Genomic DNA, 13,822 nt, shown 5'->3' with positions numbered 1-13,822 from the left:
GCATGTAGTTAAAGTTGAATATGGCCTAGAAATTACCCAGCCACACGGGGCTAAATTTAGATGCGTCTTCTAACTACTTGTTGCGGTCCGTGAGGCACGGGGGGAGGACACTTAGAGGGATACAAATCTGGCTGCCAGGGGTTGATTTTGTGGTGCATAGGGGTCAATTTAATTTCAAATAGAACATGCAATTTTCGGCCGGTTTTCCCCTCTTTCGGCCGAAATGGGAAAGGCCCATTTTCGGCCGAAATTTTCGGTGGCCGAAATTTCGGTGCATCCCTAATAATCACTCAGCTAAATGACTAACACATGAAGCAGTGTGCATTGTACTACCTAAATTACTACACTTAGAAACACAAATCATCAGTCAAATCAATCAAATCAATCAAAAATCAATCAAATCAACCAGTCAGTCAAAAATCAAGTCAGCAGCAGTTTTCAGGTTTCTCCATGCATACACTGCTTCATTTGTTACTCATACCACAGCTAAACTGACTGCTCAGTGCCCAAGAAAACACGGAAATGGACAATGTGGTAATAACTGTCCACTCGGAAAGCTAATTTCATTTCAATTAGCTTTGTATGTCTGGACAGTCACTCTACTGCATTTGCTATTCATTAAGCCATGTGTGCAATGCATTGTACTACCTTTACTGTATACTTGAACACAAATCATACTGCTGTAAATTCAACACTTTTCAGGTTTCTACATGCATTCACTGCTTCTGTTAATCATACCACCGTTAGAATGACTTTACAAGAAAACATGACAATGGTGTGTCAGAAGACCTAAGAACTGGCTAGTTGCTACAAAGGGGATATTTATCAAAGCGTCAACTATATTGCATTCGGGGGTGTCAATACGCTCGCCTAACATAGTCAAACATCGCGGCCACGGATCTCAATAGGCTCTCCTTATTTATAAACAAAGCCGTCAAAAACCTGCGCAAGTACGGGGCGATGAGCATCAGACTGTTAACAGTCATCGATGATGCTGTTATTCGGGTTTTTCCCAACTTTATTTATACCAACTAAGCTGCTACAAAGTACACCAACACCCATAAACTACCTATTAACCCTTAAACCACCGCCTTCCCGCTTCCCCACCACTATAATAAACCCTAATCTGCCGCCCCCGACATCATCGCAACCTAAATAAAATGTATTAACCCCTATTCCGCTGCTCCCCGACACTGCCGCCACTAAAACTTAACCCCTAAACCTCTGGCCTCCCACATCACCACCACTAACTAAACCTATTAACCCCTAAACCGTAAGCCCCCCATATCGCAAAAAACTAAATGAAGCTATTAAACCCTAAACCTAACAACCCCCTAACTTTAAATTAAAAACATCCCTATCTTAATATAAATTAAAACTTACCTGTAGAATAAAAAAAAAAACTAATTTTAAAAACTATTAACCTACCCATACTATTATACTACAATTAAATTAAACTACCAATTAAATAAACTAAATAACATATTAAAAAACCTAACCCTACTAAAATTATTTAAATATAAAATTAAACCTTATTGCAAAGTACTAAATTACCACAAAAAAAATGAATTACAAAAAAAACAAACACTAAATTATGAAAAATAAACCAAATCAATAATTTTTTTACACCTAATCTAATAGCCCTATCACAATAAAAAGCCCCCCCCCCCCCCCAAAATAAAAATAAAAACTACAAAAAACTACCAATGGCCCTTAAAAAAAAAAAAAAAAAAAACTACACTACCCTGAAAAGGGCATTTGTATGGGCATTGCCCTTAAAAGGGGCATTTAGCTCTTTTACTGACCAGACCCTAATCTTAAAATAAAACCCACCCACAAAACTTACAGTTGATGAAGTTCCGCTTGAATGATCCATCCAGCCGGCAAGAAGTCTTCATCCAGACGGCCTCTTCCATCTTCATTCAGCCGGCGAAGTCTTCATCCACGCGGTAAGAAGTCTTCATCCAGGCAGCCTCTTCAATCTTTATCCAGCCGGCACGGAGCAGGTCCATCCTGAAGACATCCAACGCAGAGCTCCTCTTCTTACGGTCGTTGCCGTAAATTGAAGCTTCATTGCAAGGACACGATTCAAGATGGCGTCCCTTGCATTCCTATTGGCTGATTTGAATGTTAAATTCAAATCAGCCAATAGGAGGCGAGCTTCTGAAATCAGCCAATAGGATGAGAGCTATTGAAATTCTATTGGCTGATTTGAACAGCCAATAGGATTCCAGAACCTCGCCTCCTATTGGCTGATTTGAATGCCCATACAAATGCCCTTTTCAGAACAATGGGTAGCTTAGGGGTTTTTTGGGTTTTTTTTTTTTAGAGTTAGGGGTTTTTTTAGAGTTAGGGTTTTTTTTTTTTTTTTTTTTTAAATTTTATTTATAACCAGCACATGGTACAATGATAAGTTACAGATCCAAGACACCGCGCAGGGTGCGATAAAGTAGCATAGAATTGATGATACAGCATGGTTTAACAACATAATCCATTGAATGCATTAGAATGTAACGTTCACGATTATATTTAGGTTTGTAAAGGACTTGTATGGACTAGAGAACTTTCTAACAGAAGTGCTCATTTGTACCACAATGCTGGGGTTTTGTTTTTTATAAACTAACACAATCTAACTAAACATATAATAAACTAACAAGACTAAACTAAACCTCCCTAAACAGAGACAAAAATTACAAAGGGGCAAAAAGATATTACATCTCAAAATGAGAAGGCCGATACATATAGTATTGTGGATAAGCCCACGAATGCAACTGTCAAATGCAGCGAATATATCAAGTGGGGGGGGAGGGGAGAGGGCCCACAATTTTCATGAGTAAGATAATATATACACTGTATTTCAGTTTAATAAACTAACAAGACTAAACTAAACCTCCTTAAACAAGGAAAATTGACTAATAAATTATATAGCCCGGCAGATATCATCTAATAGGCATTGACTGTGAAAGATGTGGCTGCCGTATTATTACATGTATGCAATTACTCCATAGCTTCTTGGTATATATGAGTGGGATATGCATTTACAGAGGCTATTTAGAATGGTTAATTATGTCTGGCTATAGTTCAAAGCAGGAGCTTCTATGTACGTTGAGACATTAGTTTGCAGAAGCGATTTAGTTCTCACAATGAAATCTAATCCCAAGAGTGCATATCGCTGGTTATAGAACAAGTATCAGGCAGTGTAGCATATAAACACTGATCAGCCAAACTGTGGAGTTACAGTGGAGATGTGTCCCATATAAGAAGGCAGCGTGACCAAAATGTTTAACATATTATGAGAGTTATAACATATTACAAGTCTCAGCAAACAGCATTATGATTGTGCAGCAGTTCAGAAGTGCAGTTTTATATGTAAGGAGGTGGGATGTCCCAAATTTAGGTAGCTGATCTGGGTTATGATGACACAGCTGAGAAACTACACCAAATTGCTTTTAATTAAGTTATTATCTGTCTTACACCATCCCCCTTGAAACCAATATAGAATGTGGAAGAAACAATGCAAGCATAAAAGGAAAAAAACATAATTTATGCTTACCTGATAAATTCCTTTCTTCTGTTGTGTGATCAGTCCACGGGTCATCATTACTTCTGGGATATAACTCCTCCCCAACAGGAAATGCAAGAGGATTCACCCAGCAGAGCTGCATATAGCTCCTCCCCTCTACGTCAGTCCCAGTCATTCGACCAAGAATCAACGAGAAAGGAGTAACCAAGGGTGAAGTGGTGACTGGAGTATAATTTAAAAGATATTTACCTGCCTTAAAACAGGGCGGGCCGTGGACTGATCACACAACAGAAGAAAGGAATTTATCAGGTAAGCATAAATTATGTTTTCTTCTGTTATGTGTGATCAGTCCACGGGTCATCATTACTTCTGGGATACCAATACCAAAGCAAAAGTACACGGATGACGGGAGGGATAGGCAGGCTCATTATATAGAAGGAACCACTGCCTGAAGAACCTTTCTCCCAAAAATAGCCTCCGAAGAAGCAAAAGTGTCAAATTTGTAAAATTTGGAAAAAGTATGAAGCGAAGACCAAGTTGCAGCCTTGCAAATCTGTTCAACAGAGGCCTCATTCTTAAAGGCCCAAGTGGAAGCCACAGCTCTAGTGGAGTGAGCTGTAATTCTTTCAGGAGGCTGCTGACCAGCAGTCTCATAGGCTAAACGTATTATGCTACGAAGCCAAAAAGAGAGAGAGGTAGCAGAAGCTTTTTGACCTCTCCTCTGTCCAGAATAAACGACAAACAGGGAAGAAGTTTGGCGAAAATCTTTAGTTGCCTGCAAGTAGAACTTGAGGGCACGAACTACATCCAGATTGTGTAGAAGACGTTCCTTCTTTGAAGAAGGATTTGGACACAAGGATGGAACAACAATCTCTTGATTGATATTCCTGTTAGTGACTACCTTAGGTAAGAACCCAGGTTTAGTACTCAGAACTACCTTGTCTGAGTGAAAAATCAGATAAGGAGAATCACAATGTAAGGCTGATAACTCAGAGACTCTTCGAGCCGAGGAAATAGCCATTAAAAACAGAACTTTCCAAGATAACAATTTTATATCAATGGAATGAAGGGGTTCAAACGGAACACCCTGTAAAACGTTAAGAACTAAGTTTAAACTCCATGGCGGAGCAACAGCTTTAAACACAGGCTTGATCCTAGCTAAAGCCTGACAAAAGGCCTGGACGTCTGGATTTTCTGACAGACGCCTGTGTAACAAGATGGACAGAGCTGAAATCTGTCCCTTTAATGAACTAGCTGATAAACCCTTTTCTAACCCTTCTTGTAGAAAAGACAATATCCTAGAGATCCTAACCTTACTCCAGGAGTAATGTTTGGATTCGCACCAGTATAGGTACTTACGCCATATTTTATGGTAAATCTTTCTGGTAACAGGCTTCCTAGCCTGTATCAGGGTATCAATAACCGACTCAGAAAAACCACGTTTTGATAAAATCAAACGTTCAATTTCCAAGCAGTCAGCTTCAGAGAAGTTAGATTTTGATGTTTGAATGGACCCTGTATCAGAAGGTCCTGTCTTAGAGGTAGAGACCAAGGCGGACAGGATGACATGTCCACTAGATCTGCATACCAAGTCCTGCGTGGCCATGCAGGCGCTATTAGAATCACTGATGCTCTCTCCTGTTTGATTTTGGCAATCAATCGAGGAAGCAGCGGAAAGGGTGGAAACACATAAGCCATCCCGAAGTTCCAAGGTGCTGTCAAAGCATCTATCAGAACCGCTCCCGGATCCCTGGATCTGGACCCGTAGCGAGGAAGTTTGGCGTTCTGGCGAGACGCCATGAGATCTATCTCTGGTTTGCCCCAACGTCGAAGTATTTGGGCAAAGACCTCCGGATGAAGTTCCCACTCCCCCGGATGAAAAGTCTGGCGACTCAAGAAATCCGCCTCCCAGTTCTCCACTCCCGGGATGTGGATTGCTGACAGGTGGCAAGAGTGAGACTCTGCCCAGCGAATTATCTTTGATACTTCCACCATTGCTAGGGAGCTTCTTGTCCCTCCCTGATGGTTGATGTAAGCTACAGTCGTGATGTTGTCCGACTGAAACCTGATGAACCCCCGAGTTGTTAATTGGGGCCAAGTTAGAAGGGCATTGAGAACTGCTCTCAATTCCAGAATGTTTATTGGAAGGAGACTCTCCTCCTGATTCCATAGTCCCTGAGCCTTCAGAGAATTCCAGACAGCGCCCCAACCTAGTAGGCTGGCGTCTGTTGTTACAATTGTCCAGTCTGGCCTGCTGAATGGCATCCCCCTGGACAGGTGTGGCCGATGAAGCCACCATAGAAGAGAATTTCTGGTCTCTTGATTCAGATTCAGAGTAGGGGACAAATCTGAGTAATCCCCATTCCACTGACTTAGCATGCATAATTGCAGAGGTCTGAGGTGTAGGCGTGCAAAAGGTACTATGTCCATTGCCGCTACCATTAAGCCGATCACCTCCATGCATTGAGCTACTGACGGGTGTTGAATGGAATGAAGGACACGGCATGCATTTTGAAGCTTTGTTAACCTGTCCTCTGTCAGGTAAATCTTCATTTCTACAGAATCTATAAGAGTCCCCAAGAATGGAACTCTTGTGAGAGGAAAAAGAGAACTCTTCTTTTCGTTTACTTTCCATCCATGCGACCTTAGAAATGCCAGAACTAACTCTGTATGAGACTTGGCAGTTTGAAAGCTTGAAGCTTGTATTAGAATGTCGTCTAGGTATGGAGCTACCGAAATCCCTCGCGGTCTTAGTACCGCCAGAAGGGCACCCAGAACCTTTGTGAAGATTCTTGGAGCCGTAGCCAATCCGAATGGGAGAGCTACAAACTGGTAGTGCCTGTCTAAGAAGGCAAACCTTAGATACCGGTGATGATCTTTGTGGATCGGTATGTGAAGGTAAGCATCCTTTAAATCCACTGTGGTCATGTACTGACCCTCTTGGATCATGGGTAAGATTGTCCGAATAGTTTCCATTTTGAACGATGGAACTCTTAGGAATTTGTTTAGAATCTTTAAATCTAAGATTGGCCTGAAAGTTCCCTCTTTTTTGGGAACCACAAACAGGTTTGAGTAGAACCCTTGTCCTTGTTCCGACCGCGGAACCTGATGGATCACTCCCATTATTAACAGATCTTGTACGCAGCGTAGAAACGCTTCTTTCTTTATCTGGTTTGTTGACAACCTTGACAGATGAAATCTCCCTCTTGGGGGAGATAATTTGAAGTCTAGAAGGTATCCCTGAGATATGATCTCTAGTGCCCAGGGATCCTGAACATCTCTTGCCCAGGCCTGGGCGAAGAGAGAGAGTCTGCCCCCCACTAGATCCGGTCCCGGATCGGGGGCTCTCGGTTCATGCTGTCTTTGGGGCAGCAGCAGGTTTCCTGGCCTGCTTGCTCTTGTTCCAGGACTGGTTAGGCTTCCAGCCTTGCCTGTAACGAGCAACAGCTCCTTCCTGTTTTGGTGCAGTGGAGGTTGATGCTGCTCCTGTTTTGAAGTTCCGAAAGGGACGAAAATTAGACTGTCTAGCCTTAGCTTTGGCTTTGTCTTGAGGTAGGGCGTGGCCCTTACCTCCTGTAATGTCAGCGATAATCTCTTTCAAACCGGGCCCAAATAAAGACTGCCCCTTGAAAGGTATATTAAGTAATTTGGACTTAGAAGTAACATCAGCTGACCAGGATTTTAGCCACAGCGCCCTACGTGCCTGTATGGCGAATCCTGAGTTCTTAGCCGTAAGTTTGGTTAAATGTACTACGGCCTCCGAAATGAAGGAATTAGCTAGTTTAAGGACTCTAAGCCTGTCCGTAATGTCGTCTAGCGTAGATGAACTAAGGTTCTCTTCAAGCGACTCAATCCAAAATGCTGACGCAGCCGTAATCGGCGCGATACATGCAAGGGGTTGTAATATAAAACCTTGTTGAACAAACATTTTCTTAAGGTAACCCTCTAATTTTTTATCCATTGGATCTGAGAAAGCACAGCTATCCTCCACCGGGATAGTGGTACGCTTAGCTAAAGTAGAAACTGCTCCCTCCACCTTGGGGACCGTTTGCCATAAGTCCCGAGTGGTGGCGTCTATTGGAAACATCTTTCTAAATATTGGAGGGGGTGAGAACGGCACACCGGGTCTATCCCACTCCTTAGTAACAATTTCAGTTAGTCTCTTAGGTATAGGAAAAGCGTCAGTACTCGCCGGTACCGCAAAGTATTTATCCAACCTACACAGTTTCTCTGGTATTGCAACGGTGTTACAATCGTTGAGAGCTGCTAAGACCTCCCCTAGTAATACACGGAGGTTCTCCAATTTAAATTTAAAATTTGAAATATCTGAGTCCAATCTGTTTGGATCAGAACCGTCACCCACAGAATGAAGCTCTCCGTCCTCATGCTCTGCGAGCTGTGACGCAGTATCAGACATGGCCCTAGCATTGTCAGCGCACTCTGTTCTCACCCCAGAGTGATCACGCTTGCCTCTTAGTTCTGGTAATTTATACAAAACTTCAGTCATAACAGTAGCCATATCTTGTAATGTTATCTGTAATGGCCGCCCAGATGTACTAGGCGCCAAAATATCACGCACCTCCCGGGCGGGAGATGCAGGTACTGCCGCGTGAGGCGAGTTAGTCGGCATAACTCTCCCCTCGCTGTTTGGTGAAATTTGTTCACATTGTACAGATTGACTTTTGTTTAAAGTAGCATCAATACAGTTAGTACATAAATTTCTATTGGGCTCCACCTTGGCATTGGAACAAATGACACAGATATCTTCCTCTGAGTCAGACATGTTTAACACACTAGCAAAAAAACTTACAACTTGGTTATAATCTTTTTTAGCAAAAAAACGTACTGTGCCTCAAAGAGGTACTAACGATTAAATGACAGTTGAAATAATGAACTGAAAAACAGTTATAGCATCAAACTTTAAAACAACAAAACTTTTAGCAAAGGTTTGTTCCCATTAGTAAAATAATAATAATTAAATTTGACATAAAAAATACAAAGCAACGTCTTTATTCACAGTCACTATAAGAATTCTCACAGCTCTGCTGAGAGAATTTACCTCCCTTCAAAGAAGTTTGAAGACCCCTGAGATCTATCAGAGATGAACCGGATCATGCAGGAAATATAAAAGTAACTGACTGGTATTTTTTGATGCGTAGCAAAGAGCGCCAAAAACGGCCCCTCCCTCTCCCACACAGCAGTGAAGAGAAACGAAACTGTCACAATTAAAGCAAAAAAACTGCCAAGTGGAAAATAATGCCCAAATATTTATTCACACAGTACCTCAGCAATGTAAACGATTCTACATTCCAGCAAAAACGTTTAACATGATAAATAGTTATTAAAAAGGATTAGTGACCTTTAACAGAGTAGTTCCGGTGAAATACCATCCCCAGAATACTGAAGTGTATACATACATGTCATTTTAACGGTATGGCAGGATTTTCTCATCAATTCCATTCAGAAAATAAAAACTGCTACATACCTCAATGCAGATTCATCTGCCCGCTGTCCCCTGATCTGAAGCCTTTACCTCCCTCAGATGGCCGAGAACAGCAATATGATCTTAACTACTCCGGTTAAAATCATAGTAAAAAACTCTGACAGATTCTTCCTCAAACTCTGCCAGAGAAGTAATAACACGCTCCGGTGCTATTTTAAAATAACAAACTTTTGATTGAAGTCATAAAAACTAAGTATAATCACCATAGTCCTCTCACACATCCTATCTAGTCGTTGGGTGCAAGAGAATGACTGGGACTGACGTAGAGGGGAGGAGCTATATGCAGCTCTGCTGGGTGAATCCTCTTGCATTTCCTGTTGGGGAGGAGTTATATCCCAGAAGTAATGATGACCCGTGGACTGATCACACATAACAGAAGAAACAATAAACAATCAAATCAGAGTAGAAGAAGAAAAATCAAGCAGATACATAGAGAATGTTAAAACATACCTGTTTCTATACAGGTGTCAGGTTGCTCAGAATCTTACAATAAATTGCTGTTAGATTATCTCAGAGCTAAAGGAAGTGTGCTGCAATACCAAAGTAGCCACTAGAGGCCCTCAGAGAATAACGATCCACTCATTTTACAAAGAGTTAGAATATAGAAAATAATACAAATCTTCCAGCACGGATATGTGAGAGTGATAAAATGTGATTCTATTTCTGAGATCTGTAGTGCACTAAATACCAGGGTCAATGTGAGCATTAAGGGGCATTCATGTGGCAGCTATACAGCAAATTCCAAATGCTGGTTGGGATATTTGACAAAGTGTGAGAGGGAGGCTTACGTTAGTGAGAGAATATAGAAGTACTCGTGCAGATTTTTATGAAGATATGTACAAGTTAGGTGTGGGGAGATTACACTAAACTGCCATAGCAAACGTTACAAACAATAGACTTATGAGAGCATCATAAATACTCAGTAAGATCCAGCAGTGAGCCGGTGTTGAATGGGAGTATTTGACAGCCTGTGTAATCTCCAGTCGGGCAATGTAAATCTGTAAAGTGGGTCAAAAACAAACACTAAGAACAACCAGAGAACACAATAACAAGCAAATAATTGTGGAGGGCATGATCAGTTTGTTGTAAATAGTTCTGAATCCACTTCCCTCAACTGCAATCAACCAGGAACACAGAAAAACTGCGGCTCCGCAACAAATGAATAGGGTTGAGTTATTAGATTATCCGATTCCAACACGGGTTAAAATTAGGTAGCCATAGTTCAGGATAGAGCAGCTTTTGTGCGAGGGGTGACTACCGCCATGTTGTGTTCTGTGCAGGTGAGCCATGTGCCTAGTAAAAGACCGGTCCATGTCAGATTTGCTAGTACACCATGCAGGCATGTCGGGGGCTCTATGAGTAGAGTTACTATATCGGCTCAGTCCACACTCTAGGTACAACACCGGGTGCAGCAGAGACGATGTCTGTGGTCCCACCTCCAGTACTGTATTCGGCCACATGTTCAAGTTGCAGATGCTCGGTTTGGGTTTCGCTGCCACTGTAATCCCTCTCCCCTGTGAAGGCTCTGAGGCCACGCCGTAAGCATCTGGTGTCGGATGCGGTATGGGAACAGCTTGTTGCAAGAGGGCATCTTTTGCCGGTAAGGTTGTTTCTGCACTCTAACTACCGCGCACAAATCCAGGCAGGAAAGTAGCAAGTGATCTAGTTTGGGTAGGAGTATAGCTTTCAGCTCAGTCAGAATAGGGGAGTCAGTGCAGCAGTCTGTATAGATAGGGGGCTCCATCCTTGTCTTTTTTTGCTAAAGTCAGGAGTAGATATGAAAAAAAACAACAAAAAAAACGTGGCGGTGATGTTCCCACCAATGGGCCAAACGGCTTACTTTTTTCCTTCTCGGCGGCCAAGGGGTGGTATGCCTTGATCCCAGTAAGTTCCCTGACACTTTTATTGTCAAGGGAGAAGAGGATGGCAAGATCTATAGCCACTTTAACTCCAAGCTGAACGGAGCTTCAGAAGCTTGTGGCCATCTTGGATTGCCGCCCACCGGAAGTCCCAGAGTTAGGGTTTTTATTTGAAGGGAGGTTGGTTGGGTGGTGGGCTTTACTATTGGGGGGGTTTATTTTTTTTGCAAGGTAAAAGAGTTGATATCTTTGGGGCAATGCCGCACAAAAGGGCCATTGGTAGTTTATTGTAGGCTGGGGGGGGGGGGGGGTTATTTTATAGGCCTATTAAATTAGGTGTAAAAAAAAAAAAAAAAAATTTGGTTTCTTATTTTTCGTAACATATTTTGTTGTTGTTAATTTAGTACTTTTTAATAAGGTTTAATTGTATATTTAAATAATTTTAGTAGGGTTAGGATTTTTTAAAATGTAATTTAGTTTATTTAATTGGTAGTTTAATTTAATTGAAGTATAATAGTTAGGGAAGGTTAATTAATAGTTTAAAATTAGTTTATTTTAATTCTACAGGTAAGTTAATTTAGATAGGGATGTTGTAATTTTAATTTTAAGTTAAGGGGTTGTTAGGTTAAGGAGTTAAAAGCTTAATTTAGTTTGTTGCGATGTGGGGGGCTGACGGTTTAGGGGTTAATAGCTTTAGTTAGTGGTGTTGATGTGGGAGGCCAGAGGTTTAGGGATTAATAAGTTTATTTAGTGGCAGCGGTGTCGGGGAGCAGCGGAATAGGGGTTAATACATTTATTTTAGGTTGCGGCGATGTTGGGGGCGGCAGATTAGGGGTGTTTAGACTCAGGGTTTATGTTAGGGTGTTAGGTGTAAACGTAACTTGTTTTCTACCATAGAAATCAATGGAGTATAGCTTTAGTTAGTGGTGTTGATGTGGGAGGCCAGAGGTTTAGGGATTAATAAGTTTATTTAGTGGCAGCGGTGTCGGGGAGCAGCAGAATAGGGGTTAATACATTTATTTTAGGTTGCGGCGATGTTGGGGGCGGCAGATTAGGGGTGTTTAGACTCAGGGTTTATGTTAGGGTGTTAGGTGTAAACGTAACTTGTTTTCTACCATAGAAATCAATGGAGTATACTTCATTGTATTGCAGCATCGAACATAAGCTTTCGGTGCTTTCAGACTCCCATTGATTTCTATGGCATCCGCGGCCTCAAGGGTGGTGGATTGAAAACCAGGTACGATGCGTCGGAATAGCCGTGAGCGTACCTGTTAAATGTTTGATAAATGGGGAAAAATGTCAAATAGAGCCGAATGTGTATTCGGAACATCTCTAATGACATAAGCATCGATCTGTGTCTGATTGAGATTGCGGGATCGTATGTTACGTCACAAATTTCAACATTTGCCGATCTTGAGGCTTTGACAACTAGGTCAGATCAATCTCGCAACAATTACGACACATATTTTCGGTTGACACTTTGATAAATAGGCCCCAAAGTAACCACAGCACAGGCAGCTAATTTTATTTTAAATATTTTGTGGTTTGCATTTTTATGCTCCATGAGTGTATTTGACATTGAGAAACATGTACATTAAGATTCTGTATTGTTAAATAAACGTTTTATTAAAATATTAAGGTGTTATAGTAATTTTTAAGAAAACTGCGATTAAATAAGTAAAAAATAAAATCACGTGATGCTAGGCATGCCCTTCAACCAGCCTAATGGCTAAAGCCCAGCGTAGTTAGGATGGCATGGAACACCCTAAGGGCTTGAAGGGTTTAAATGGAGTGCTAGCAAAAAAAGCTAACAATTCCCTGCTATTTTGGGCAAGTTCTCTCTGAAATTTCCAGTAGTGAAAGGGTTAAACAAATATTACTTATAGGCTTAGAAATCATTCAGAAAGCACCATTACTAGGTGTTTATTTGACCTTTATATGGCTAAAATAAAACAAAATGGGTTTCCCATCGCTTTGGAGACAACACAGAACTGTTTCTCATACTGCAAAAATACTAATTAATATTAAACATATACAATATGTCACTCTGTTTTCTAGAGATATTGTTAACTTACCGAACATTAGGATACTCTACATAAATAAGATCAAATGTCCTAAAAAAAAAAAATTAAACATATTAGAGCATATAAAACAGATAAACAGATATGATCTAAACATAGATGCAGAAAAACACCCAAAATTCTAACATTCCTTTGCCGGACAGAAAATAAAACAACAGCAAGCTATATAAAAAATACATAAAAATATACTAGACCTCAAATGTGCTATATTTGTGACTGCAAAAAATGTGTGTTATATATAGGGTGTCCTACAAAAGCATGCATATTTTAAATGCTGCACTTATAATTTATAAAGCATATAATTTTGTTATTTATTCATTCATTAACACTTTCACTGCTAAGCCTTTTTACACCCCAGTGCTGAGCCAATTGTGAGGGTTTTTGTTGCTACCTACATTTAAACCCTATTGTAAGTCAAATTTCAGTGAGTGATCCACACAAATTATATATTTTTTTCCAGCAGGCTCAGCAGATTCACAATATATCATTTTATTTATATTTTATGACATGTGAGATAGCAGCAGCAAAAATTGTAAAGTAAAAAAAAAAAAAAGAAGTAAACTTTTACATTTTCGTGAACAATACTGAAAATGGCCAAGTGACAACTGCTATTACAGTGATCACCTTACTACATCGTTGTCAAGGGTAGCCACATGTTAAATAGGGGCCCGTACAGTCTTTTGGGGGTTAAATACAGATTAGAAAGGCCTAGTAAAGAAAATAAAAGCACTTTTTTCTTGCATGGTGATCCCTGTTCTTTTTAATATTTTTATTAATGACTTAGAGCAAGGATTAAAAAGCAACATCTCTATTTTTGTAGATGATACAAAGTTGTGTAAGGTCATTAGGTCAGTGC

The 13,822-nt window shown here is 40.7% G+C and overlaps 1 protein-coding gene across 1 annotated transcript in view; it reads right to left on the bottom strand.

The window, feature by feature from the left end:
* The window catches only part of RB1 (RB transcriptional corepressor 1), a 1,127,793-nt gene that overhangs the window by 943,759 nt on the left and 170,212 nt on the right, over positions 1 to 13,822 (bottom strand). Inside the window, exons 5-8 of the mRNA XM_053708021.1 lie at positions 12,966 to 12,999; positions 8,280 to 8,293; positions 6,708 to 6,726; positions 2,218 to 2,237 (exon numbers count right to left, since the gene is read on the bottom strand). Coding sequence (XP_053563996.1) covers positions 2,218 to 2,237; positions 6,708 to 6,726; positions 8,280 to 8,293; positions 12,966 to 12,999 — 87 coding nt within the window. The remainder of the gene's footprint in view (positions 1 to 2,217; positions 2,238 to 6,707; positions 6,727 to 8,279; positions 8,294 to 12,965; positions 13,000 to 13,822) is intronic.

Source organism: Bombina bombina, chromosome 3 (genome assembly GCF_027579735.1).
Source record: "Bombina bombina isolate aBomBom1 chromosome 3, aBomBom1.pri, whole genome shotgun sequence".
NCBI classification, from domain to species: Eukaryota; Metazoa; Chordata; class Amphibia; order Anura; family Bombinatoridae; genus Bombina; species Bombina bombina.
This window is presented reverse-complemented; position numbering and strand designations above follow the sequence as displayed.